The 13173-nt window shown below is 51.0% G+C and overlaps 1 protein-coding gene and 1 long non-coding RNA gene across 4 annotated transcripts in view; one reads left to right on the top strand and one right to left on the bottom strand.

Annotated features, from left to right (window-relative positions):
• Positions 1–6104, bottom strand: part of Tgif2 (TGFB induced factor homeobox 2) — a 15408-nt gene extending 9304 nt beyond the window's left edge. The window contains exons 1-2 of one of the 3 annotated variants that reach the window (XM_034496717.2): positions 6041–6104; positions 1675–1900 (exon numbers count right to left, since the gene is read on the bottom strand). In XM_034496717.2, the coding sequence (XP_034352608.1) occupies positions 1675–1866 (192 nt within the window). In that variant the 5' untranslated portion in view covers positions 1867–1900; positions 6041–6104. Of the gene's footprint in view, positions 1–1674; positions 1901–4860; positions 5202–5697; positions 5874–6040 lie in introns of those variants that run through there. The other 2 variants (XM_034496716.2, XM_076930122.1) reach the window with 2 other exon arrangements.
• Positions 6045–13173, top strand: LOC143441484 (uncharacterized). The gene is made up of 3 exons (XR_013108945.1): positions 6045–6223; positions 8032–8105; positions 11990–13173. It is a non-coding gene; the product is annotated as an uncharacterized LOC143441484 (long non-coding RNA).

Genomic DNA, 13173 nt, shown 5'->3' with positions numbered 1-13173 from the left:
GACAAGTGGCTTGACAGGACAGGTGTGAGGTGCCATAGGGATATACTGCAATGGCTCCAAACAGGAAGCAGGCTAGAGGGTTTGCAAAAGACAAGTGCTTGATGAGACTGATCCCGGATATTCATAACCAACAGCCAGTCCCAGGAAGGACTGCAAAGGAAGCTGGGGTGCTCTGAAGTCTGGACCCCATCAGAGGACAGTGGAGTCCCTGGAGTGTGTGTCACATGATCTGTTCTATATATCTGTGACTGAAAGATAAAGGCTGGAGGCAGGGGGACCAGTGAAGGCTGTCTGTGCAGTTCTGGTCTCAAACTCTAGGCCTTTTGTTTCTATTGGTTTGTCTTAGTATTCATCAATCTGTACCCCACAACCCCAGGGTAGATAGATGTTCCTTGAAAGTATCCTAGTAGCAGGAGCTGGGCACAGGAATTAAATGTGATGAGCTCCTGGAGGACACGAACAGAGAAGACGAGCAGCCCAAATGGTGTTTGAATTCTTGAGAATGCTTCTTTCCATTGTCAGATGAGGAAACGAGGCTCAGAGCGACAGCAAGCAGACTGGCTGAGGTCCAGAGTCCTCATGAACAAGTTAGGATAACAATCAGGTCCTAGAACTTGAGTCTAGACCCTGTCTCAAGACAGACTTGGGTTAACCACTGTCTAGGGTATAGAGCTAGGTCACAGGATTGTTACAGGCCGACCACTTGCCTTGCCTTGGAAGGAGGAACGGAGGTGGGAAGCCGGGGAAGTAGCAGGATTAGGTGAGGTGCCGGGAAGGAGCCAGTTTGTGCGTTGGGGAAATGGTAGACAGGCCAGAGGAGAGAAGCAAAAGGAGGCCTGCTGGCTCAAGAAAGAAACAGTGAGGGCAGCAAGACTGGGGCAGGACTCTGGTCTAGGCCAAGGGCCTACTTTATAAACTAGGGAACTGAGAGCCAACCCAGACCCAGAGCACTGGGGTAGGGGGTGTCAGCATTATGCAAACAGAAAACCCATCTGCTGGTCGGCAGGACAACTGAAAAGAGACACAACCTCTAGTACAAACGTCTCGAGTGTGCCCCTCAGTGTGGTTCACAAAGGTCCTTTTATATCCAGTTTAAAATGCGTTCCTCCTAACAGTTCCACCAGGCACAGGAGAGGAATGTATAACTAGCCTCCTCCTCTTCCTTCTGAGGGCTGGGATCACAGGCGTGTACCAGCTTGTCTACCTCCAGCTCCATCGTTACAAGACCTTCTCTTTTACATTAAGAAATTAAAAAAAAAAAAAAAAAAAAAATCACGGGCATATGTGCACTTGCAGAGGTGAGAAGCCCTCAGAGCTGGGTTACGGAAGGTTAGGGCTACCTGACGTGCAGAGGACTGAACATGGACCCACACAGGAAGAGAAGGACGTGCTCTTTAATCCCCGGTCATCTTCTCAGTCTAGTCAACTCATTTTAAAGCAAGTCCTGTGCCAACAGTGCCATGGGCTGCACCCCAGCACCTCTGCTCCTGTGCCTTCTCACCTTCAAGGTCAACAATAACCCTCATCCCAGAACAAGGGCCAAAACCTCAGCGACCTCACTTTCCCTTGGGGTCAGGGGTGGCCTTCTCACCTTATCCCCGCAGGGATTAAGACAGGCCAAGACCACAGGGCACCGGGAACAGAGCTGGAGACTGGTGCCTGGTCCCTTCTTACCTGCAGCACCGAGAGGTTGGTCTGTCCCGAGAGACTTAGCTTCTCCTGCTCTGAGGGGTAGGCGTTGTAGCGGTGCAGATACAGCCAGTCCCGGAGGATCTTCACTGACTCCTTGGGCAGGTTCCCCCTGCGCTTCCTCTTGCCGGTCAGTGACAGGAGACCTTCATCCTCGCCTAGATCGCTGTCCGACATGGTGCTTAGGGGCTAAGCTGGACCTCTGGGGAGCCTGGGGCAAGTGACAAAGGGGATGGGGATAACATTACCACTTAGTGCCTGTCCCTCCTTCCTTAGTCTCCTAATGAGTTCACCTTCACAAGCAGAGGGTCATAGTCTCAAATCCTGGACAGTAGTACCACAGCCTGAGCAAGCTGGATAAATCTTAAATGCCACTGATTCATGGAACAGAGAGGGACCACTGAGACGTGGGTGGCACCTCTTTTAAAAACAGAATATGACTAGAAAAGACTACAGCGTCCTCCTGTGGTTCTGAGACAGTCTCACTACACAGTAGCCCAGGCAGACCTTTCTGCTTCTGCCTCCCCAGTGCCAATGCCCAACTTGAATCCTGGTTTCCAGGCTGTCCTGGAGACTTTGCATCTATCACCTCAATTAACTCTTTTGAAAACTCACAAAAGGGGAAACTTGCAGTCTCGCTACCAGCTAGCTACTCAAGAGAAATGCACACCTGGTCCCACAAAGAAGCCGGTGCACCAATGCTCACAGGAGCCAAAAGGTGGAAACTCTCAAGAGGTCTTCAACAGATGGCCGAACAAACGAGCTATTTGGCCATAAAAAGAAGTAACAGTGAGCCTGGAGAGATGGCTCAGTGGTTATGAGCACTGGCTGCTCTTCCAGGAGACCTGGCTCTGTTCCCAGCACTCACATGGCAGCTCACAGCCACCTCTAACTCCAGTTCCAGGGAATCCAATGCCTTCTCGTGCCCTCCATGGACATCCATGTGATGTGTACACATACGTGCAAAACATTCATACACGTAAAACAAACAGAGTGCACTTCTGATGCTTGCTACAACATGGACGGACCTTGGGCACACGCTCAGTGAGGAGGCCAGTTATTAAAGGCCACTGTTGTGTGCTTCCATGTGTGAAGAGGTGTCTGCAACAGGCTGCTCTACAGAGCAGTTCAGCAGTTAGTTAGGGGTGGGGAGGATAGGAGGCGTTTAGCCTGTTTGATTTAATATTTTATATATATAGTATTCTTTGACCCCCTCCCACAAATCCCTTCTCTCCCGTCCAAGATTTTACTCATTTTATGTGTGTAGATGTTCTGCCTAATGTATGTCTTAGTATCACATATGCAGAGTCCTGCTAAGACAGGAGGTGGCAGATCCTCCAGAACTGGAGTTAGATTGTTGTGAGCCCATGTCTGTGCCGGATTCTCAACCCAGGCTCCCTGTCAGAGCAACAAGTGCTCTTAAACCACTGAGCCATTTCTCCAGTCTTCCTCTCCCCCAGGTCCCCATGCCTGCTTATTTTAAAAGTGAATTTCTGGGGCTGGAAGAGGTAGCTCAGCATTTAGGTGGGTTCCATTCCCCACACCCACATGAAGGCACACAACCACCCAAAAATCCAGTTCCAGGGGATTAGATGCCCTTGAGCTCTGAGGCGTGGATAAAAATCCATACACATAATTTTTTTTTTTAAATTCCCACTTAAGATTCATTATACAGCAGGATTTGGTATCCGGTAATTTTCCCTCCAAGGCCCAGAGGCGGGTCTGCTAACACCGTGCGGTGGGTAGTGAGTCATTCCTGCGGTTGCTTCTTAGACCTTCTTCCGTGGTCCGGCCTCTGACCTGGTCCCAGACTTAATCTCAGAATCCTGACCAATCAAGTGTGGCTCTGGTCCCTACTTTAACTTCCACTGGGCTGTGTGATCCTAGTTAAATGTCCTCCTTTCAGAGTTAGAAGCCCTCCTCCTCCCCTGGTCCATGAAGGAAGGTTTCTGCCTAGATAACTCGTATCAGCTGCCCCTCCAGCAGACAAAGTTCCTGTTCACAAAAGCAAAAGAAATTTACATTTTAATAGCACAAGTTCTAGGCCAAGGCTGGGCCAGAATCTCAAGGCTCCTCCCTTCTCTGCCTTTTAACAGCTCCCCGGCAGGCCTAGCCAAAAGACTCTGGCATCTCCCAGGTTTTGTTTCCTCGACTTGGGTCTGAGCCCAGATCTCTGGGCTGGCTAAGCCAGACTTTCGAGGGAAGGGTCTACCTTCAGCCAGGCCACCTGGAGGTGAAGCCGGCACTGCTCAGAGGCTCTGTTTACTCATGGGAACACAAATAGGATGCATTCTGAGGGCAGACATTTCGGTCGCCGAGACAGCTGTAGTGCCAGCTCAGGGAGGCAGTCCTGGTAGTGGGTGAGAAGTTTACTCAAGGTTATCTTTCCGAATTCCACTCTGGCTGCCTGCCAGAAGCCAGCCTTCAGAGTTCCTGGTGTGGGGGCAGAAGAGCACCCCTCAGCGGGAACTTTTGCCACCTCTGGGTCCTGCACCCTAGGGCTGTCTGCAGGGTTACACACACTTATACACACACACCACTGATACCTCAATATCCCTCATGCAAATTGAACACTGCTCAGATAACTGACCCGACCCACTGCTCACACCCCACAAGTTCCCAGAGTTTTACAAACACATACAGCTTTACACCCCATACCTAGGACCAACGACCAAGACTCTCGAAACTAACCCAACTCCTGCACCCGCCCACCCACGAACTCCAAGTGACCTGCCCACCCACGATCTCTCCGACCCAGGAGCACGCACGTCACCACACCATCCATCCATCAGTTTTTACATTAACTGGATTATTGGAGGCACCCCTTGGACACTGCACCCCATCAATCTCCTACACACTCCCACACCACCATCTGCGGCCACTCCCACAGGAACTTTCTGACAACTCGTCCAGCTCCAGATACTCTCCCCCGGGCCGCACACTGAGGCTGGAGTTCCCAGCAGTTCACACAAAGCGCGCAGCCTCCCCCGCGGCCCAGACGCAGCGGAGCACATGGCTCACGGGGCGCCGACGAATCCGCTGGCGCTCAGGGCACCCTCACTCAACTGTCCCCCACCAGAGTCACGGTGCGTGCAACAGCTCCCCTGCCGGCCCGCCACCCGGCGCTTGGGGGGGGGGGGTGGGGAGAACTCTGCAAGAAAGAAAACTCACGTGTCCATTTTGGGACAGGAAAAAGTTTAGTTCCCAACCCCTTCCCTGGTACTCCGCGCAGGCTGACTCTTGGGGCGCGGGGCCGCCAGAGCGTGCGCGCTCGGCTTTGTGCTCCGAACTCGGCCCGGAGGGGGAGGGGAAAAGAGGGGGCTGGGCTCCAACCTCCGCGCCGCCCCCCCAACTCTGCGCCCAGACTCCATATTGGCCGCCCCCCTGCATCGGGGGCGCGCACAGCCCCCGAAAGACGCCCGGTTGCCCTTCGCCTGGCCCCGGGGTCCCGGCGCGCACAAACTTTCTCCGCGTCGCCAGCCCCACGCGCCCCACAGCCTTGGCCCTCCCGGGAGTGACAGATGCCTCCGAGACAGACTTTCCTTTGTTCCAAAGGAAAGGGGAACTCGCGCGGGCTCCCAAGCCCTCTCCGTCGGAGCCCCGCCCGCGGCCCCCACCTCCAGCTGTCACTCGGCGGCCCCCGGTCCCGCTCCGCCGCCGTGCGGGAGGGGGGGGGCTGCCGGCGGTTAGCAACGTGCACTTTTGAAACCAAACAAACCCGCTCCCCGCGCGCTCACCCCGCTGCAGGGCACCGGCCGCCCTCTCCCAGAGGATCTTCGGGATCTTTGGGAGCCGACCCCCTCCCTCAAAGACCCCGAACAGGCTCCCCCCACGACATTCCGCGCCAGCGTTCCGCAGTCCCGACTCACACACACCCCCGGGTTCACACACCCACTGTCGCACGCGCCGGGACGACGCCCCCTCCCCCGCCCCGCCGCCCCAAGAAACTTTCCAAGTTGTCCGCGCGCCTCCTCCCGCGTCCCCAGCCCTCCGACGCCCCGCACTCACCTTCCCCGGAGGCTTTCCGGCCCACGCGGCCTCGGTGGGGTGCCGGACGACCCGGCCGGAGCGGGAGGGGGGCGCCGGGGGAACGCGCCGCGTACCTGCCGGGTCTGACACCCGCCTGACAGCTCGCGGCTGGAAAGCACCTCGCGACCTGACGTCAGATCCCCTCTCCTCCCAGCGCGCCCGCCGCACCCTCCCCCACCGCCCCGAGGCAGAAACAAACTTTGTGCGGAGCGTGGCCAGCTACGCCCACCCTCGGGGGCGGGCCCGCAGAGCCAGGGGGCTTCGCCCCGCCCACGCGCCGGAGGGGGCGGGCCCGCGGCACCTCCTTCCTGCGCCCACCCACCTTAGGAATGCCACATGGCCTGGGCCGGGGTGGAGCGGTGGGACCAAGGCTCCCGGAGTCAGCTCCAGGGCAGGAAGTGGCCCGCTCCTCCTTTCGGAGAGTGTTTCCGGAGCGCCTACTGTGTGCTCCTCCATGGTGGTGGGGGCACTGCCGGGCACAAAGGGTGCCAGTCCCCGTACCTTTGTAAGTTTGTCTCTTCCTCTGGGAGCTTATCCTTGTGGAGATGGGGAAACTGAGGCTCAGTAGGTACGGAGACTAACTCCCACGTGCTCAGGGACCAGTTGTGGGTCGCGGCGAAGGCCACTTTGGATAAAATCCCAAGCCTATCGCAGAGGGTCGGCCAGGGGTGAGTACAGGCTGCGCTCCAGGAGCGTGGGTAAGGCAGGCACCGTGTCCCAATTTGGAGGTGGCCGCAGTTACTCGCTGGTCCCTGACTTACCTCGTGTGACAGTGTCCTTTGGCCCAGGTGGGTCTGATGATAGAGCCCGAGCCTTTCCCTTGCTGGCTAGCCCCAGATGGAGAGGGTGAATCTAGGCGCTTCCAGCTGTCCAGGCGAGTGTCATTTTTTCCTCAGGTTTCCCTTGCCTCCAAGTTCCCTGACTGTCACTTGCTCTCTGCATTAGTGTGGCATAGCCTAACTCCAGCTAACAGAGGCCTTTTTCTGGGTTTGTGATCATACAGGCCCAGAAACCTGAGACCCAGGTGCCAGTACCAACAGCATTGGAACAGTCTTCCTTGATTATTGTATTTTAAATGCTGTTATTTTATAGTCATTATTTTCCCATTGAGTTCGAGTCTTCAAGTCAGACTTAAGAGTGGCACACCTGCTTCAGCTATCTAAGTGACAGAGACAAGTTGCTACATCAGGCTCAGCTTTGGTTTTTCATTGCACTGTAGTCACAAAAACTGCGAACAAAAGTTAAGTCTTCCTCCCAGAAAGCCCTAAGCCAGTCAGGATGCTGATTTAAAGCCTCTTAAGGTGGGTTTCATAGAAGCCAGACTTGCCTAAAAAATCCTTTAAACCAAGACGGCCATCCAAAATTTAAAACGTTGCACGGAACCCTCCTTTTTACCGATGAAGAAACCAAGGCTCAGAGAGTTGGTCACAAGCAATTTCTTGGCCAAGTCATATTCCACCCATAGACCTTTGAAAGAATGAAGGAGATGGGAAATCTTAGATAAGAAAGGTAAAATCCAATTAGGTCTTGGCAAAAGGCAGGGACCTTCATATAGGTGTGACATGGAGGGAAAATAGAGGGACAACCTGGTGAATCTGGAGATGTGACCTGGTTCTTAGCTGCTAGGCACGTGCAGCAGGTCTGAGAGCCATATCTTTTCTTTGGGACAGGAGCCTCTGGTGTGCAGTCACAAGCCCACAGAACTCTCCACAGATTCCACCAGTGATAGCTTGCTAAGCCAGTGAACCCCAGTCTGCTCAGATGAGTGATGTGTTTCTCTCTATGACCAGGAGCAGAGCAAACTGAATGCTGAGTGACAAGTCTGGAGCCTCCCTGACCCTCTTGGAAGGATCCAGGGTTGGGGTGAGGGGGGCTGGCTCTGTGTCAGGATTTCACATAAACAAATTCCCTAGCCTAAATATACCGTGAATTTGACAGTCGCCAGGTCCGTCCTCTCTATAAATACAGTTTAAGATGTGTGCATCTTTACACCAGGCATTTCCACTCCTGGGTTAATGTTTTCAAAGCAGCTGCACACGAAGGGAAAGCTTGTGTGAGACTATTCTTCACACTGCTGTTCTGGAAAAGTCAAGCACGTAGGTTCCCTTCCTGGGCTCTGGATGGTTATTGATAACAAGGGAACCATACAATGGTGTACATCGGTGTGTTCCGAGCCAGAGAGATCTGTCATGAGTTTATTTTCAGCTATAATATTCAGGCTAGAAGGGGCTTTGGCCAGACGTGTTGATCATTTTGAAGGAAAACTTTTCCTGACTGGTGTTTGGTTTATGACAAAGTCTCTCTGTTGTTCAGGCTGGCCTCAAACTCCCAAGCTGAAGGGGATATTCTTGCTTCAGATTCCCACATGTGAATCACCATACCTGATCGTAAATTTATTTCTCTCCATTTTTTTTTTTTTTTTTTTTTTTTGAGATGTGGGAGTTTTGCTATGTTGTCCTGTTTCATCTGGAATCCTTGTGCTTAGTGTTCTTGTACTTCAGCTTTCTGAATCTGTGTGCTCTGCCACACCTGGCTCTCCTCTAGTTCCAGTCATTCTTCTCTAGCAAATGTGAACTTGAAACACAGCAGTATGGAGACACACTATTACTGTGGCAAGAAGCCTTTCCCCTGTCTCCCCACATAGTAAGTAAGAAACTGTGCTGGGTGTGGTGGCAATTTTAATCTCAGCACTTGGAGACAGAGGCAAGTGGATCTTTGTGAGCTCAAGGCCATCCTGGTCTACAAAGTGAGTTCCAGGCCAGTCAAAGGTACATTGCGAGACCTTGTCTCAAAAGAGAAAGCCTCAATACTCAGCTCTTTCATAAAACGAAAAAAAGAAAAAGGAACCCACTGATTTGGAGGTTTCTTTGACAGCTCTCTGAGGCCTGTGTGTTGAAGCATGTCAGTAATCCCAGCACTCCAGAGGTAAAGGCAGGAGCATCATGAGTTCAAGGTCAGCCTTAGCTCTAGAGCAGTGCCTTTCACCCTTCCTAACGCTGTGGCCCTTTAATACAGTTCCTCATGCTGTGGTGACCCCCAACCATAACATTATTTTTGTTTCTGTTTCACAACTGTAATTTTGCTACTGTTATGAATCATAATGTAAATACCAGATATACACAATATCTGATATGTGACCCCCCCCAAAGAGGTCACAACCCCCAGATTGAGAACCACTGCTGTAGAGCATGAGACCCTGTCTCCAAACAACCAAACACAAATAAGCAGAGAGACTGCATCCATCCCTGGAAGGAGAGAGCCTTCCTGATAATGAGCTTGGGGTCCTGACCTCTGGAGAGGTTCTGGAGTGAGGCAGGAGACTGGCTGGTTCATCTTCCTCTCTGCTCTGCTTTATAGCAAAGAACTGCAGGTCAGAAGGTCAGAGATGCTCATGGGGAGGAGGCTCTGCTTCTGTGCCGCTTCTGTGTTCTTAGGGTACTCACTGGTCTCAGAGGTGCAGTGAATGTCACAGGAATCCACTTTGATTGGAAGAGAATCATTGGCTGCTGTCCTTGTTATGGGAGTGGCAGAGGGACCAGCTGCCACAGGCAGTCACCTCACATGAAGAGGTCTGGGATCCTACCTGGAACTCTTCTAGAGACTAAGGAAGAGCTTAGAGATCAGGTGGGGTGGATGGAGGAGGAGCCACAGCAGGCCAGCCTTCAGGATGGAGATTCGTGACTTATGTAAGGTTCTTGTCTCCGTCCCATGTGGAATTCCACTTACCTGCTTCTTAAAGCTGTGATACCCTGCTGGCCAAGTACATGTGGTTTAGCTTTCCTGTGGTTGAGTTTAGCCGCTTACCTAGTATTCCACCTTACCCTGGGGTAGAATCCAGGCACTCCTGCATGCTAGCATTTTTTCTTTTTTCTTTTTGAGACAGTGTTGCAGGGGTGTGGTCAGACTTGGGTGTGGGTGCTGAAGGCTCTTTCCTTGGTGCTGTCTGGCTCCCAGGCACAGATTAAGTACTGCAGTGGAAGAGTGTGCATTTAATTTAGGAATAGGCAGTTTTACTGCTCTGGGTGTAGCTCTGTGGTAGAGTGCTTGCCTTGCACATAGAAGGCTCTGGGTTCTATCCTCAGCATTGAAGGGGACTTGGGGGCTGTTGAGATGGCTCAAAGGGTGAAAGTACCTGCTGCCGCCAAGCTTGATGGTTGGTGTTTGGTCCATGACACCCATATGGCAGAACCAGAAGACTGCCGCCCCCAAGTTGTCCTCTGACCTCCATGCTCCACCCACCCCCAACCTTCCACAGTGGTGAGTGAATGCCTCTTCAATAAGTAAATAAATTAAGTAAATGTTAAAAGTATAATTAAGATTTAGAGAGGGCTGGAGAGATGGCTCAGTGGACAAGAGCAATGGCTGCTCATCCAGAGGGCCCAGGTTCAACTCCTAGTGCCCATAGATAGCAGTTCTAGGGGGATCTGCTCTCCTCTGGTCTCTGTGAGCACTGCATGCACATGGTACACAGAGAAACATGCAGACACACAAAATAAATAAACCTTCAAAAAAGGAAGAGGATTTAGAGAAAACAACTGTACTTAATTTAAGAGAGGGTCTCACTGTGTCACTCTAGCTGTCAAACTCACTCTGTAGACCAGGCTGGCCTCGAACTCAAAGAGATCCACCTGCCTCTGTCTCATGAGTGCTGGGATTAAAAGCATGCACCACCATGCCTAACTTTGTTAAACACACACACAAACACACACACACACACACACACACACACACACACACACACACACACACACACAATGTGTTAGAGTATGGGTTTGCACATGAGAATACGATGACCATGGAGGTCGGAAAAAGAAATCTGATTTCCCCAGAGCTGGAGTCACAGGCAGCCACTGCATGTGGTGCTGGGAGTGAGCTCCTCTGACTGCTGAGCTATATCCCTGTGGTGTTCTGCTTCTGTGCCTCTTAAGACCTGCGACCTCTGTGGGCTGACATGTGGGTTCTAAGAATGAGAACTGGATTCTCTGGAAGAGCAGTCAGTGCACCTAACTACTGAGCCATCTCTCCAGCCCTAGGACTTAAGTTCTTATACAATAAAAAAGCTAAAGTTTTCTTCTACTAGGAACATAGTTATACAACAAATGCAGTTACAAACAGTAGAAGAAAGACAGAATTATCTTCCTTTTCTCCATATCACATGATATTATAAAACCATTATTATAAGAAGTCAATTAATGCCAGGCAGTGGTGGCGCACGCCTTTAATCCCAGCACTTGGGAGGCAGAGGCAGGCAGATTTCTGAGTTCAAGGTCAGCCTGGTCTACAGAGTGAATTTCAGGACAGCCAGGGCTACACAGAGAAACCCTGTCTCGAAAATCAAAACAAAACAAACAAGAAAGAAGTCAATTAGCACTGTGCCATTTGGGCTGGTATGTGTTTATGTCTGTGATCATGCCACTCAGGAGGTTGAGGTAGGAGGAGTGCTTGAGCCCAGACCTTCAGGCTAGCTGGGCAACCTATCTAGATAGGTTCTATCTGTGTGAGGCCTTCAGCTTGTTAGGGCCTTGCCTGGAACTCTGGCTGACATCCAACTCAGGATTCTCCTGCTTTAACCTCCCAAGTGCCTGGATTCCCTCCATTTAATTTAATTTAAATTTGGGGGCTGAGGATGCCAATCATGAGTGAGACACTGTGCTCAAATAATAATCCTACACACACACACACAAAAGTACACAACAAAGAACAGAACCCAGAAACCGAGGCCGGATGGCGAAGGCCTTGGGAAGCAAGAGGATGAGAAATTCAAGGTTATCCTCACCTCACAGCAAGCTAGATCAAAGGCAGTCTGGCTACACAAAGCCCTGTTTCAAAAGAACAACAGAAAAACACCCAAATTTAATTTTTCTTCAAACAGGATTTCTGTATTTAGCCCTGGCTATCCTGGACCTCACTATGTAGACCAGGCTAGCATAAAGTTGTGTCATCTCTGAGTACTAGATTGTACATATGCAACACAAGTCCCCCTCCTATATTTATTTATTTATTTATTTATTTATTTATTTATTTATTTTATTATTGCTTGCTTTTTCTCAGCCAGGGTCTCACTGTGGACCTGGTGAGGATTTCTGTTCGCCACCATGTCTGGTTTTATTTATGAGGTACTGGAGACTGAACACAGATTTTTGTGCATTCTTGACAACTCAGCTACAACCTCAGCCCTAGCTGGTTTGAATTTTGAGACAGGTATAACTTTAATTTTTTTTCAAATCCTATATTTAATGATTGTTATCAAATGCTTTAACCTCCCTTCTAGCCCACAGCCCACCAGAGGTAGTGGAAAAGAAAGGATACAGGAGAAGTGGACCTGTTCAGAAATGGTTCTTTGGAGCAAATCCCATCTGCGTTGTCAGGAAACCAGCAGTTCACGGGTCAACAGCGGCAGCTCGATCCACTCACAAATACTTCATGGATACACCAGCAGACCAGTTCGGTAGTCGGGGGAGCAAACACCAGTCAGCAGCAGTGGTACAACCTATCAGAGACAACTAGTCCCCAGCAGGAAGTACCAAGGCCAGCAGGGCTGCCAGGAGAAGTTCTCTGCTATGTCTCTCTCATCAAAGCAAAGATCATCGAAGATGCAAGTTCAAGAAGCTTTTAGCTATGCAAGCAAGCCAAGCCTCACCTCCGTCAGTGTCTGGTTAGTACTGTTTCTACTCCCGCCAAACTTCACATGTGTCCTCCACCAGTCTTGCCTCAGCCCATGAGTCTGACTTAGCAAAACTCCATGTGAGCCGGGCGGTGTTGGCTCACGCCTTTAATCCCAGCACTTGGGAGGCAGAGGCAGGTGGATTTCTGAGTTCGAGGCCAGCCTGGTCTACAAAGTGAGTTCCAGGACAGCCAGGACTACACAGAGAAACCCTGTCTCGAAAAAAACAAAAACAAAACAAAACAAAACAAAACTCCATGTGAGTCTTTCTCAGTTGACATCACTCTGCCAATCAGCCCGAGTCCACAGAAGCAGCGAGAAGCCTCAACAACCACCAGAAGTTTTTTAGTGCGTTTCTCTCTATGGAGTCCTGACAGATGGAACTCAACAATGCACGTAAGGCGGACCAGTGTATATGTGTCATTAGCAAAGAATCCTTCATCGTGGGTCTTTCACATGCTTGAGTTAGCAAAACATCCTTTTACCCGTGTCTACTTCAGGAAAACACTCCTTCATGTGTTTGGCCCAGCAAAACACCGTCCAACACAACTGACTTTCCAAAGAACCCTTAAGTTTCCACTTTAAGACGGGTTCTAACTAAGTTGCCCAGACTGGCCTGGCACTCCGTCTGTAGCCTGGGCAGTCTTCTTGCTGATCTTTCTGACTATTGGATTATTGAGTGTTTGTTTTGTGAAACAGGTCTCATTATGTAGCCTGGCTGTTCTGGAACTCATGGAAATGTATATACTTCTACCTCCTAAGTGTTGGTATTAAATGCATGTGCCACCACA

Source organism: Arvicanthis niloticus, chromosome 2 (genome assembly GCF_011762505.2).
Source record: "Arvicanthis niloticus isolate mArvNil1 chromosome 2, mArvNil1.pat.X, whole genome shotgun sequence".
NCBI classification, from domain to species: Eukaryota; Metazoa; Chordata; class Mammalia; order Rodentia; family Muridae; genus Arvicanthis; species Arvicanthis niloticus.
The sequence above is the reverse complement of the archived record's forward strand: the minus strand, read 5'-3'. Positions and strand labels throughout refer to the sequence as shown.